At 41.4% G+C, this 13,774-nt stretch overlaps 1 protein-coding gene across 1 annotated transcript in view; it reads left to right on the top strand.

The window, feature by feature from the left end:
- Positions 1 to 13,774, top strand: part of ADGRL3 (adhesion G protein-coupled receptor L3) — a 707,807-nt gene that overhangs the window by 312,296 nt on the left and 381,737 nt on the right. Inside the window, exon 5 of the mRNA XM_063128914.1 lies at positions 9,383 to 9,492. Within this exon, the coding sequence (XP_062984984.1) occupies positions 9,383 to 9,492 (110 nt within the window). The remainder of the gene's footprint in view (positions 1 to 9,382; positions 9,493 to 13,774) is intronic.

Raw genomic sequence — 13,774 nt, 5'->3', positions numbered from 1 at the left:
AAAATGTAAAGAAAATGTGAGCAAAACAGACATATGGTTCCATCTCTAGATACTCCATACACCAAAGGCCATGAGGTAAAACCATAATCTCCCAGCATCACTTTCTTTGAACATCCATTCAAAAAGGAACAGTTCCACTGTAATATAATGAACCTAAACTGCACGTTTCTACTAACCTCTGCACAGGTGGAGGAACCATTAAGACAAGCCCCACGGAGGCTGATGGATTCAGATAGTTTCCTGATATTTTTGAATGGTTTTCCAGGTTACCATGCCGGTGGCCTGAGTTTCTCTATGGAGTAAGTAACCACTCAGGCCATTGATACAATTGCTTCTAGACATCCTCACCTGATTCATAAACCCCATTCAGCAACCTCTTATACCAAGCAGCTGAGGGTTAACAGCTTGAGCTGTTGGGTCAACAAATGGCAAAAGACTTATGATGAATACAAAGGAACATAGGCCAGAGCCATGCTAGTGTCTATCTATTCTATGGTGGTGGCAACAAAAAAGAAAAAGCGGGCTGGGAAAAAGCATTTTTCTCTGCCACCATTGCACCTGCACAATGCAGTCAGTGGAGCTTTTCCAGATAGTTAAAGACATGTTACATTCTGGGTTGGAGGAGCAAATTAATCCCTTGCTAACTGGCTGCAATCAGTGTCCTGTACATTTTGCAGTTAAAATTGCTCATATCTGTTCCAACTTGAACTCCATAATTGTATCATAGTCAGAAATAGATGCAGCTGTATACTGTCTGTTCCTGTTGCTATGGTTACTTCTCTGCCAGTGAAACCTAAGGATGTGGACAGATTGATTGGAGGATTGAGGCCTTCCACCTAAGCTCTGGGCCTTTACCCATCCAGGACTATTAAAGCAGCAAAGTCTGGTTTATCTGTGTAAATCGCTGAAGCAGTGGGTGCTTCATTGAGAGAGAGAGATCCCAGGTGCTTTTGAGGAAGCAGTGGTACAATGATGTTTGAAGGAATCTACCCTCAGACCCATGAATTTAAACATCTGCTGCCTGGCATCAAATCTCATTTTCTTGGACAAGTTGGTAACATACAGTTGCATCTCAAGACTAGGAGCTTTGATGAAAATGATTGCTTAGAATCAAGTATATCTCTGTTGATTATTCTGAATCTCAGCTTTCAAGCAGCTATTGAACATGATATGTGTTCAATAGGGGTCATTCCAGGCACCCTTATCCAAAGATCACCTTCCTACTGACCTGTGCAGAAAACTAGGTTAAGCATGTGTTCCTGCTGCATGTGTTGGACCAGATGTATGGTGTGTGTGTGTGTGTGTGTGTGTGTGTGTGTGTGTGTGTGTGTATTTTCTCAACTTACATCAAAGATAAACATTCAATTGAGACTCTTCAATTCTTAAAAAAAAATTAAGAGAATCCTAACGAGATTAAGGAACAACTGTCACATCACTGGGACTCTTACATTGCATCTGGCTTTGGAACATAAGAATTCATTATTTTTATAGCACGAATTATTCAGTACTTGTTGGGTTATTGTGCCAGAACTTTTCTCCTTCTGGAACTCTGTTTGTGCTCAGAAACAAACACACATCACACAGGTCTTACACAGCAGAGCTGGTTTATTTCCTTCAGGCTTCTGTGCAGTTCAATTCAGATCAGTTCAGATCAGCACACTGAGGCATACACAGAGAGCAGTGATCATAGAGCAGTGATCAGTTCCATTTTACACAAGTGAGAAACTATATACAGATCTACACAATTCTTATCTACATTACATACAGCTGTGATGAGGCTAACTTAGAATCTTGGCAAGGTTCCCAGAACAGCCTCTATCTCAAGGTAATTGCCCACAGATAGACTTTCTCTGTTTAACCCTGAGATAGCCATACACACACAATTTTAATGACTAAGCAAGTATTTCTTTTCATATACTTAACAGTCCTCCTCTTGCGCATGTTGTTTAAATTGTGTTACAATCTGAGACCCAGCTTTAAAAGCATCTCTTTGTGTTTTACCATTGATACTGGTTTTGTGAATAAATCAGCCAACATCATTTCAGATGGACAATATTCAAGCTTAATCCAGCCCTTCTGAATTATATCTTTCACATGAGAATAACGAACATCCACATGTTTAGTTCTTGGTTTACACTTTTCAGATGTAGCCATACTAATACATGCCTGATTATCCTCAAATATGGTTACTGGTGTCTCAATTTCCAACCTTAGATCAGCAAATAATTGTTTATACCACTCAATCTCATTACAAGCCAGAGATAAGCTGATATATTCTGCTTCTGCACTAGAGGTTGCTACACAATTTTGTTTTCTTGTATACCAATCAATCAAAGATTGATTGTAAAAGAATGCTGCTCCACTGGTAGACTTTCTATCAATTGCGTTAGCCCAGTCAGCATCTGCATAAACACAGAAATTTCCATCTTTGTGTGTAGATATTTCCAATTTGTGATTAATTGTACCTTTTAGATATCTCAATACACGTTTTACAGCTGTCCAATCAGTTACAGAAGGTTTTGTCATTTTTCTGCTTAAAAGATTTACAGCAAATGTAATATCTGGTCTACTTAGGTTTGCTAGATAAAGTAAACTTCCAATCACACTCTGATATTTCTGTATGTCTTCCATTTCAGTACTGTCTGTCTGATTTTGAAAACCAGTGACCATAGGAGTGGCAACAATTTTACAATTCTCCATGCTGTGTTCTTCCAGCAATTTTTTAATTTTGCCACTTTGTTCAATCAGAAATGACCCTGTGTTAGAATCTTTTGAAATTTGCATTCCCAAATAACTTTTCACTGAACCAAGGTCTTTTAACTCAAAATGTCTTTGCAGCTGGTTTACAAATGTGTTTTTCTGTTCTTCTTCATTAAAAACCAGTAACAAATCATCTACATAAATCAGCAGATACACTACATTTGAACCATCCTGTTTTGTGTACAAACAATGATCAGCTTTGCTTTGTTTAAAACCCATTTTGATCAATACATTGTCCAGTTTCTTATTCCAACACCTTGCTGCTTGCCTCAAACCATATATGGATTTTTTCAATTTACAAACTAACCCTGGATTTTTAACAAAACCTTTTGGTTGAGTCATGTAAATTTCCTCTGTTAAATCTCCATATAAGAAAGCTGTTTTGATGTCAAAATGAAATACATTCAATTGTTTTTCTGCTGCAATTTTTAACAAAAGTTTTACACTTGAGTATTTTGTTGTAGGTGCATAAACTTCTTCAAAATCTATTAGATATTTTTGAGCAAATCCTCTTGCTACCAATCTTGCTCTGTAACGTTCCACCTGTCCTTTCTCATTTTGTTTTACTTTGAATACCCATTTACAGGTAATGGCTTTACGACCTTCAGGTAAAGGTACTAGCTCCCACGTTTCATTTTTTTCCATTGCTCTGATTTCCTCTGACATTGCTTCATGCCAGCCCTGAGCTTCTGTAGGTTCCATTTCCTGAATTTCCTCAAATGAAGTAGGTTCATAGGCTATTAGTAAAGCTCTATGAGAAACCTGTTTGCTTTGGTATTCATCTGAGTAACGAATTGGAGCTTTGCGTTCCCTTTCTGATCGTCTTGGCATAGTTACAGGCATAGTTTCCTCCTCTACAGTTTCTTCCCCCTCCCTCTCTTGCTGAGATTGTTCAGGAATTTCTTCTGTTTCTACAGCTTTCTGTTCTATAGGTAAACTTACATACTGTTTTGTTTCCTGCATTTGTTCATGAAAAACTACATCTCTGCTCACAATTACACTTTTGTGATATGGAGACCACAAACGATAGCCTTTTGTTTGTGTATCATATCCCAACAGTTTACATTCCAAACCTCTTTGAGCTAGTTTTCCTGGTCTGTTTTCTTTCTGAATATGAGCAAAACATTTACTTCCAAAAACCCTTATATGTGACACTCTAGGTTTTCTTTTGTAAAACATTTCATATGGGGTTTTTTCATGTACAGAGTGGTAAAGCCTGTTTAACAAATAATTTGAGGTGGACAAAGCTTCTGCCCAGAACAGATTAGACAATCCTGACTCTTTCAATAAAGCTCTTAACATGTTCTGCAAGGTTCTGTTTTTCCTTTCTGCAACTCCATTTTGAAATGGTGAATATGGAGCAGTAAGGTCATGTTGTATACCCTCATCACTGAGGAATTTTTTTAATTGGTTGCTAAGAAATTCACCTCCCCGGTCCGTTCTTAGATTAGCTATAGGTTCTTTAAATCTATTTTTACTCCACTTAACAAAGGCTTTGAACTTTCCAAAAGTTTCACTCTTCTGTTTTAACACATACACAAATCCAAATCTACTGTAATCATCAACAATAGACAAGAAAAATCTGTTTCCTCCTTGACTTGTCTCAAAAGGACCTGCAAGATCTGCATGTATTAATTCAAAAATTCTTTTTGTTGTTCTCTCACTATGTTTTGGAATGTTTGACTTATGACACTTGGTTTCACTGCATACATTACATTCTATATAGTTAGAACATGGTTTGATTTTCACCCCTTCACACAATTCTGGAATCTTAGAAATTGTTTTATAGTTAGCATGACCAAACCTTTTATGAGTTAAATGGATACACTCTTGGTGTGGTTTGCAATTGGCTATTGTTTTTGTTGTGACTTTGCTGGCTACAACTTCATTTTCTGTACAAGTATTAATCACATACAAAGATTCTTTCATTATTCCCTGCACACACACCTTGTTTCCCTGTTTTATAGTACAATTTTCTTCAGTAAAACAAACCTCATACCCCATTTCTGTTAACTGAAACACACTTAGAAGGTTTGTTTCTAATTCTGGTACATATAAAACACTTTGTAGTTCAACTCCCAGACAGTCAAAATATACATTACCCACACCACAAATCTGGATTTTTGTTCCATTTGCAAGGGTAACACACTTTTGCTCTGAAGTAGAAGTTTCCAAGGTTACAAATGAAAGTTTGTCTTTTGCCATACTTATTGAAGCCCCAGAGTCCAAAAACCAAGGATTCATTGTCTCTTTGATTCTTGCTAGAAGACACTTCTTTGTTGATTCAGCTTCATTCATGTTGTTTTCTTCTCTCCACTTTGCTGTCAACAGCTTTTTCTTCTTGTTGTTGCAATCCCGCCTTAAGTGTCCTGTGGAACCACAGTTAAAGCATTTCCTTGCCTTTAATGCAGCCACCACGTCAGAAGATTTATGGCTTTGTTGAAATTCAGCCACAGGAAGTTTAAGGCTCTGTTGTTTTGAAGCTTGTCTTCTTTCATAGGTTTCCAGTAGTTTTCCAGCTACATACTCGAGGGTTAAATTTTTCTCCTCTTGACTTTCCATCATGGTAACAACCGCGTCATACGATGAATCAAGACTTGACAAAATCACATAGACTTGGTGTATAGTTGTAAACTCCATCCCTCGTGCCCTGAGTTGATTGAAGATTTCTCTCATGCTTTTCAAATGGTTTGACATAGACTCCCCTAGTTTCAGCTTCATTCCATACAGTTTCCGGGTTAGAATTACTCTACTGCCCGCTGTTTCTCTTTGATATACAGCTTGTAGCGCATTCCAGCACTCTTTTGATGTATTCAAAAACTGAATGAAGGAAATTTGAGAGTCTTCCACAGCTAATGCAATAACTGCCATTGCTTTTGCATCGTCCTTAAACCATTTAGCATTCTGTGGATCTGCTCTATCTGGTGGATCCTCTGTGACTACATACCACAGTTCAGCCTGAATCAGATACATTTGCATTTTGTAAGACCATAATGCATAGTTAGAGTCATTCAGCTTTTCTAACAATTGATGCAAACCAGACATATTAGCTCCTGCCATTTCCTCTGCTTTAGGAATTGGTATCTCACCGTCCTCCTGCTCAGAGTCCTCCTCAGAGTCAGCCGACTGAGATTTTTCCTCACTTTGCAGCACTGGCTTTAGCTTGATGTCTTCCTTCATCAACAGTTTTCTGTTTTAGCAGACTCCTGGTTCTGATACTGCACCGTTCCCATCAAGTTCTGGTTCTTCTGCCTGGATTAGGCTGGCGTAGGCTGGTTTAGGCTAGACTGGGCCCATAACCTTTGTTGGGTTATTGTGCCAGAACTTTTCTCCTTCTGGAACTCTGTTTGTGCTCAGAAACAAACACACATCACACAGGTCTTACACAGCAGAGCTGGTTTATTTCCTTCAGGCTTCTGTGCAGTTCAATTCAGATCAGTTCAGATCAGCACACTGAGGCATACACAGAGAGCAGTGATCATAGAGCAGTGATCAGTTCCATTTTACACAAGTGAGAAACTATATACAGATCTACACAATTCTTATCTACATTACATACAGCTGTGATGAGGCTAACTTAGAATCTTGGCAAGGTTCCCAGAACAGCCTCTATCTCAAGGTAATTGCCCACAGATAGACTTTCTCTGTTTAACCCTGAGATAGCCATACACACACAATTTTAATGACTAAGCAAGTATTTCTTTTCATATACTTAACAGTACTTTCAAGTGTTGCAATCCATACAACAACCTAGTAAGGTAGGGGGGTTGTTATTAGGCTCCTCCTTCCTCAACTGTCAGCAGCAGCAGCCTTTCAAGCAGGCTGAGGGAGATGAGAGAGAGAAGTATTCCGCCATTCCACCAGTCTGTCATGGTCCCAGGATTCCTCTTCAGAGGAAGAGGTGGAGCTCCTGGAGGTAAACTGCAGTGAGGACCAGCCCATGCAAGGAGACCAGGAGATGGACCAGAAGGAGCCTGGGCTATTAGAGAACATGTCCACAGCTCCATCCCTGAAAAATGAGAGAGTCCCTGAGGTCGGTGTTTCAAGATATAGGACAGAGCCATCTCTGTAAGAAAAATGAGTAAAGGACTCCTTGTGAGCAGGGCCCTCATCACAAGGAGGGCTTCTCCCTGAAGCCTCTGATGTTCTGCAGCTGAGTCCTGCATGGGGATCTGGAAGGTTCTGCTTATAAGCTTTAGTCCTCAGCAGGAGAAGCTGCTGGTATGGCAACTTTTCACTTCTTCTTGTCCCCCAATCTTCTTATTTATTTATTTATTTGTTACATTTATATACCATATGCCGCCCCATAGCCGAAGCTCTCCGGTTGGTTTACAAAAGTTAAAAACAGTAAACATTAAAAGTATACAAAATTTTTTAAAAAATCAAAACAACAGTATGAAAGCAAGTTCTTGCCTTGACTTCCTAGACGACTCCTAGCCCTGCCTCCTGCATAACCAGGACACTGTCTTGCTAAAGACCACCTCCCTGAAGGCTCCACCTTTCTCATCTGCCACCACCAGCAGCCTTTCCAGCAGGCTGTACAAAGGGAGTGGAGAGTAGGGAGCAGAACCACTCTGCCAGCCCTGCTGAAGGTCTTGGTGCCGTCACACTTTCCTCCCCATTCCTTTTTCCTTCTTGTGTTGCGTCTTTTCAGGTTGTGGGTGGGGACTGTCTTGCTTTACTGATCAAATATGCATGCTGCTCAGGGAGATTTTTGGGCTATGGAGCAGGATAAAATTTCTTTAACTAAATATTATTTACAGAAAGGGAGGGTGGCTTGTTTAAAGTCACTTAGTGAATACATGGCAGAGATGATATTTCAACTGGGGACTTCCTGAGTGGCTTCATTACCACTGTACTGCATCAGCATAAAAGAAATTCTTCGATGTAACAAAGAAATAGAATATAACGGAGCACGTGCTCCCTTTAGCTGCAGTTCTGTCACCTGAGATTTACAGAGCTGAAGCAGGGAAGCATATCAGGGTCTCTGGCAAGGGCCACCGGGCAGCGGAGCCCACCACCCCACCCTCTCCAGCTATCACAGCCAAGCCCCACCCATCAGCCAGGAAGGAACACGCTGCAGGGAGCTTGCTCCCTTTATTCCTCTCAGGGAGAGCAAACCGGTCCAATTGCCAGTTGCCCTGGGACTACAGAGCTCATCGGAATCACTCTCTGGTTCCATTCATCACCCAGACCACTTAGAGTTGCTGAGCTGTGTGGCTTTTGGGTTTGTGTGTGTATCCCTGTGTTATTCCTGTTTCTTGTAAGCTGCCTATAGGATCATTTGATTGAAATGCAGGCTATAAATCTTTTAAATGCATAATGCCATGAAGTGCTGAGTCATACTAGAAATTCTGATTGAAATCGTTCTAGAGAGATAATCAAGATAAAAGTAGCACTTCACATATTTTCTCTCAAAAAAGACTATATTCTGTATATGTTGTTAGGCCTCTGTAATAAGAACATAAGTATCATGTCTAGCCCTGCTCCCCCTGGGTTGGGGGAAGGTGTTTCAGGTGATCAATCAGAGTCTGTGGTAGAGGAGATGGCACTAGAAACAGGCCAGGCTGTACCAGTGGGGAGGCAGCTCTCACGGGCTCTTCACCAGCTGGGAATGAACCTTCTCCAGAGCTTATCTCCTCAAGAGTAAACAACACACAGTCAGTGGGAAGCCAGTATTCTTCCAAAGGGGAGGGCACAGAGAGGCTAGCCAATCCTAGAGTACCCCGCAGACTAAAACAGGCAGAGCTAAAGGAAGGTGAGAGAGAGGCTGAGTTTGAACGACACGCTAATCAAACCGGGGGGGGGGGGGGATAATAGGAACAGAATGGGAAACAACCATTGATTAGCGTGTCGTCCGAACTCAGCCAAAGTCGGCCCAGCTGGCATCTCATCAGAAGCTGCATCACAACCAGTCTCTCTGAAGTTAATGCGTTTTGGGAAAGGGCTTTCCATTCTTCTTGAAAGGACAATTGTCTCACTTAGTTTGCATAGTTTCGCCTAGATTAGAGGAAAGTTCCTAGAAAGTAGACTCCCTTCAGGTGGGAAGAGATTTTTAGTGCTTGAATAAATATTTGTAGATTACTTAGCAGGCCTCGTTATTGTCTCCCAAGAAGGCAGGAAGTCTTGGGAAACACAACAATAAGAAGAGCCATGCTGGATCAGACCAAGCGTCCACCTAGTTCAGCATTCATTTCACACAGTGGCAAATGAGCTGTCGACCAGAAACCCACAAGCAGGACACGAGTGCATTCCCATGTTCCCCAGCAACTGGTGTACATACTGCCTCTGATACTGGAGGTAGCATAGAGCCATCAGGACTAGCAGCCATTGATATTTCTCAGTGACTCTGTTTGAAATTTGGTTAGCTTATGGTGCTCATCACAGAGATGCCTCACCCCAAATTTCAGAAAGTTAGTATCATGTTCATTTTATTAATTTTTTAGAATGTTCATTGTCCAATATTTTTAAACTTGTCCCTGTGCTCCATGGGGGGCTTTAAATATGTATCTATCTCTCTATATAATAAAAAATATTTGAGTGTTTATTTGGATCCACAATCTACATATTTTCCTCCAGGATATTTCCATTTTTATTCTGCTTCTTTTCTTTTAACTTTCAGGTGCAGCAACCGGACACAGTGTGCAGTGGTAGCAGGTCCCGATGTGTTTCCAGACCCATGTCCAGGAACATACAAGTACCTAGAAGTGCAGTATGAATGTGTTCCTTACAGTATGTATACTGTGACTTATTATGCTGTGCATGAATAAGGATTTAGATTTATGGTGGGATGGTTTTTTAAAAGCAATGGTACGGGCACTTTGATATCCTGTAGCAATTTATGAGATTGCACGGTATAGTTGCTAAGAAGATGACCATGGTCTAGAAAGTCCCTAGTTTGAACACTTTTGTCATAAACTCACTAGGTGGCTTTATGCAAGTCAGTCTTACTCAGCCTTATCTGCAAAATGGGGACAGTAATGGGGCCTACCATATAGAAATGTTTTAACTGAGAAGTTCTTATGCCAGAAGATATAGTGATAACAATTGGCTTAGTTGAGTTTAAGATTTGATTAAATACAATCATGAAGGATTAGTCTGCCTATAACTATTAAACATGAAAGCTGAATTTAACCCCCAGTTTCTGAAGCAGTGAACCTCAGCATGTCAGTTTCTGGGAGGTTGCAAACAACATGGGAGGGTTGTTAAATCCATTCAGCCTGTGTTTTGTGGATTGTCAAGTGTCTTTCATTCCATCATCCACTCATTGATGGAATCAGATTATTTTGTACGTGAATATAATTTGTTGGCAAATGCACATTTGCACCAGTGTGTGCTAGTGCAAATCCCACCCACCCCAAAGTAATAGGCTGGTCCACAAGTCCATGGACTCCGTGTGACTCAGAGAGAGACGTTCTGCAGGCCAGATTCATAGAAAACCAAACTCATTTGACTACGCTGCGGATTTCACCTATATCCATACTTCTTTTGGAGGCGTCCAGAAAATCTCATTGGCCAGTCCAGGGAACGGGGTGCTGAGCTAGACGAGGCCTTCCATCTGTTTTAGCAGGGCTTTTCTTTTGTGACGTGTTTTTGAGCACTGAAAAGTGCCATATAAACGCTAAATATTATCGTTGTAAGTACTTGTTTACTTTTTATCAAATGATAGCATATATTATTGATATCTTCAAATAGAAATGGAAACTAATGGTGAGGGGATGTTTTTACTGAATTATGTTTTTACTATGATGTTTTTACTGAATTATACATTTCTAATCTAAGGATGGACAGACCAACCTGTGCCCTTCCCCCTACACCGTTTGCCAAACCCTCCATCACCAGTTACCCTCGAGGAGACACCGTTTTCTGCAGGGAAAACGGCCACTCGTTTTTGCCCATAAATGTCTATTTGTGCAAATAGCGGCCTTAAGGGGCAACATCCACAACACTGCAGGTGTTCATGCCTGTAATGTTGCATACATCACCCCTTTAAGGGAGCAATTTATGCAAACGGGGCATATATGGACAAGAACGAGCCCCCATTTCTGTGGAAAATAGCGGCTTGCCAAGGAAGCAGGGGCCCGCGTGTTTGGCTGGCTCAGCACGTGCTGCGTCAGGCAAGTGCCGGAGCCCACGGACTGCCATCCGGGGAGCCAAGCCAGTGATTTCCCACTGAGCTTCGAGGCCCAAATAGACACCTGCACCATCCCTATTCTAAACTCATGGCAATTTCATCAAGCCCCTTCAAGTGTTAAAATTCAGTTTAAGGATGCACTGGTAGAGCCATGTATTCGAAATTCTCAGTACGAGAAGAATGTCATGTTGTAGAAAATGAACTTGTCACTCTGTTTGCTGCTCATAGCTGCAAGGTAAGCTTTCTATATAATGTAATAATTTGCTCTACCAGTGATGTCTCTCTACAGTCGGGGTTGAATGGGTGAGGTTGGGAGTGCTGAGGAGTGAGTGGGAAGAGGCACAGATGGTCCCACCCTTTGAATTGGTTTGCATACTCTCTAGTAGTAGGGCTCTTGTATGCACAGTGGGGTGGGGGGAGCCCTACATGAGCATTTGAGATTACCTTAGTGCAGCACTTTTGGACCATCTCGCCCAGTGTTGTCAGCTCCCCCTTCGGTGGAGGCATCCCATGACTCTGGCACCTGAAACCCGAGAAATGCTGGGGTTGAATTTCAGATCCTACATGTGCTCCAAAAAAGCAGCACCTGGACATTTCACTCCGTTTATGCCATCTTCACACGTGGTGCAGTGTATATCTGCCTAGTTCCCACATTTATTTGTGTGTGTTTTATCTGTGCTGTCCTTCTATTCTCAGGCCAATCCTTCCATCCCCTTTTAAATGTAGAATAATTGAAGAATTTGGTGTATGCAAGATTGTGCTTGTACTCCACCACATTGTGATGGAGTGAAGACTGGCTCTCAGTTAGTAACTTATCCTCCAGCATTTTAGAGATGGCATACTCTTGTGCCTAGCGGCGTCTGGCACCCCCAAATTCAGGGCAGTGGTGGGCCAACGCTATCCATAATCAACTCTGCCAGAAGTAGAAAATAGGAACTAAAGTGCCTACTGGATGAAAGCTGTAGATGGCACAAGTAGCAAACCAAGCCACATGTTGCTAGGGCACGTCAAATGCATGCAAGAGACATCTATGCATCTATTGCATCTATTACATTTTAACTGTTTAGAGCAGCCATGGAGCAAGTCCACCCCACGGGACAGTTATGGCCGGGGGGGGGGATATCCCATCTGGCCCACCAGCTTCTTTCCCAGGCCATGCACCTCTCCTTAACTGATCTGCATGCATTGAAGGATGTGTGTGTGTGTGTGTGTGTGTGTGTGTGTGTGTGTGTGTGTAGGAATTGCATGGTGTTTGGTTTGAATGATGTGTCTGTGTGACTGGTTAGAGAGAGTGGCTGCACCCACTTTGGGCTGGGCCATACCCACAGCTGGCATGCAGCCCCAAGGTAGTTTATTTGAGCAAACTGGCCCATGGGCCAAAAATAAAAAAATTATCCTACCCCTGATTTTGAGGATGGTGGTCCTATTTTACAGCTGCAGAACCCAAAGGCAAAGCTCTGTGTACATGTGTGCGTTTATGAGAGAGAGAGAACAAGAGAACTAAGAAGCTGAGCTTAGCATGCTTTACCAACCCTGCAACTACTTCTCCTTCAGCTCTTGGGCTGTTATCTGCAATTCATACAGGAGAGAGAGAATGAATGAGAGTGGACTGTTTAGGCTCTCTTAAAAGGAAAGTGCCTTTTAAAGGGGCGATGTCAGTGCTGGAAGGAGATAATGATTTGGGGGAATATAAAAACATGATTTGGAGTTATGTTTGGGTAGAGTATCAATTTCAGTGTGGGAAAGCAAATTGACTGAAGGCATAGGATGGTTAATGATCATGGTGGGGGTGTTATGAGAAAGAATGAACAGCGTCTGGATTTGTGCATGGATGGCCACACCCATTTTGCAACTATGTTGCCAGCCACTGGCATGTGGATCCTGGCAAGTTACTCATAGGATTGATCTGCACATCACAATACCACCAGATTTTTTTTTAATGATTTCAAAATTTTCTGCATGTCTACACTTCTCAATGTGCAGTTTAAAACAAAAATGAGCAAAATCACTCTATTTGATCTTGGGTAATAAGCCTTGCATTATGTATTCTTATATAAGATTCTGAAGACTAATGCAAGCATGGCAACTTCTATATTTATTGGGTCCCTTGGAGTTAACAAGGAGCCCAGTATGTTATATCATTATGTTATATCTGCCTGCCTTAGAGATGGAGGGTGGAGTTTTTGAGGTGCCTTTCCTGATGGATAGAGTGGCAACTCCTACAGGTGTTTATGTCAAAAAGGACAAGCTTTTTTTTTAGATAATGGAGAGTATTGCATGCTGGGTAACGGTGAAAGGGAATGGAGGAGATATTCTTTGCTACCACCTGTGGAGACAGGAAAAGCGATCATATTCACCCACAAGTTTTATCTCATGGGTAGAATTTCATTTTGAAGAGAAGCGTACATTCATTTGTGAAACACTAACTTGTTTTTGAAGAAAATTGGTAGCAGGTGGCAGGGGGAAAAACAGGCAGGTAGCAGGCTTCCCAATACTAGTGCTGGCTAATTGTTTTTAATTCTACATTATTTATATTTATTGTCCTTATAGTAAGACATTGTATTCCTTTTACTAATCCTCTTCAGATCTGAAATCCCAGACATGTAACTCAGTTTAGCACACACACACTTAACTTACTCTTTTAGCTTGATATTCAGTGACAAACCTAACATTCAAAGTTTCAGACTGTTTGGGCAGTGTTGCAGCCAGGATCCAAGCCCAGGTGTCCCTAAATGACTGTTATATAAATAAAAAAGCAGGGGACGGGGGCAATGGCAATCAAGCTGGGTGTCACCTCAGCATCCTTACTTCTTTTAAAATCATTTTACAGATTGAGTGCAGTCAATTGAGTGTACACGTGGTTACTGATGCTCATATTAT

The sequence above is a fragment of the Elgaria multicarinata genome, chromosome 6 (assembly GCF_023053635.1).
Source record: "Elgaria multicarinata webbii isolate HBS135686 ecotype San Diego chromosome 6, rElgMul1.1.pri, whole genome shotgun sequence".
Classification (NCBI taxonomy): Eukaryota; Metazoa; Chordata; class Lepidosauria; order Squamata; family Anguidae; genus Elgaria; species Elgaria multicarinata.
Note: the sequence above shows the minus strand (reverse complement) of the source record. Positions and strands in the feature narration are given on the sequence as shown.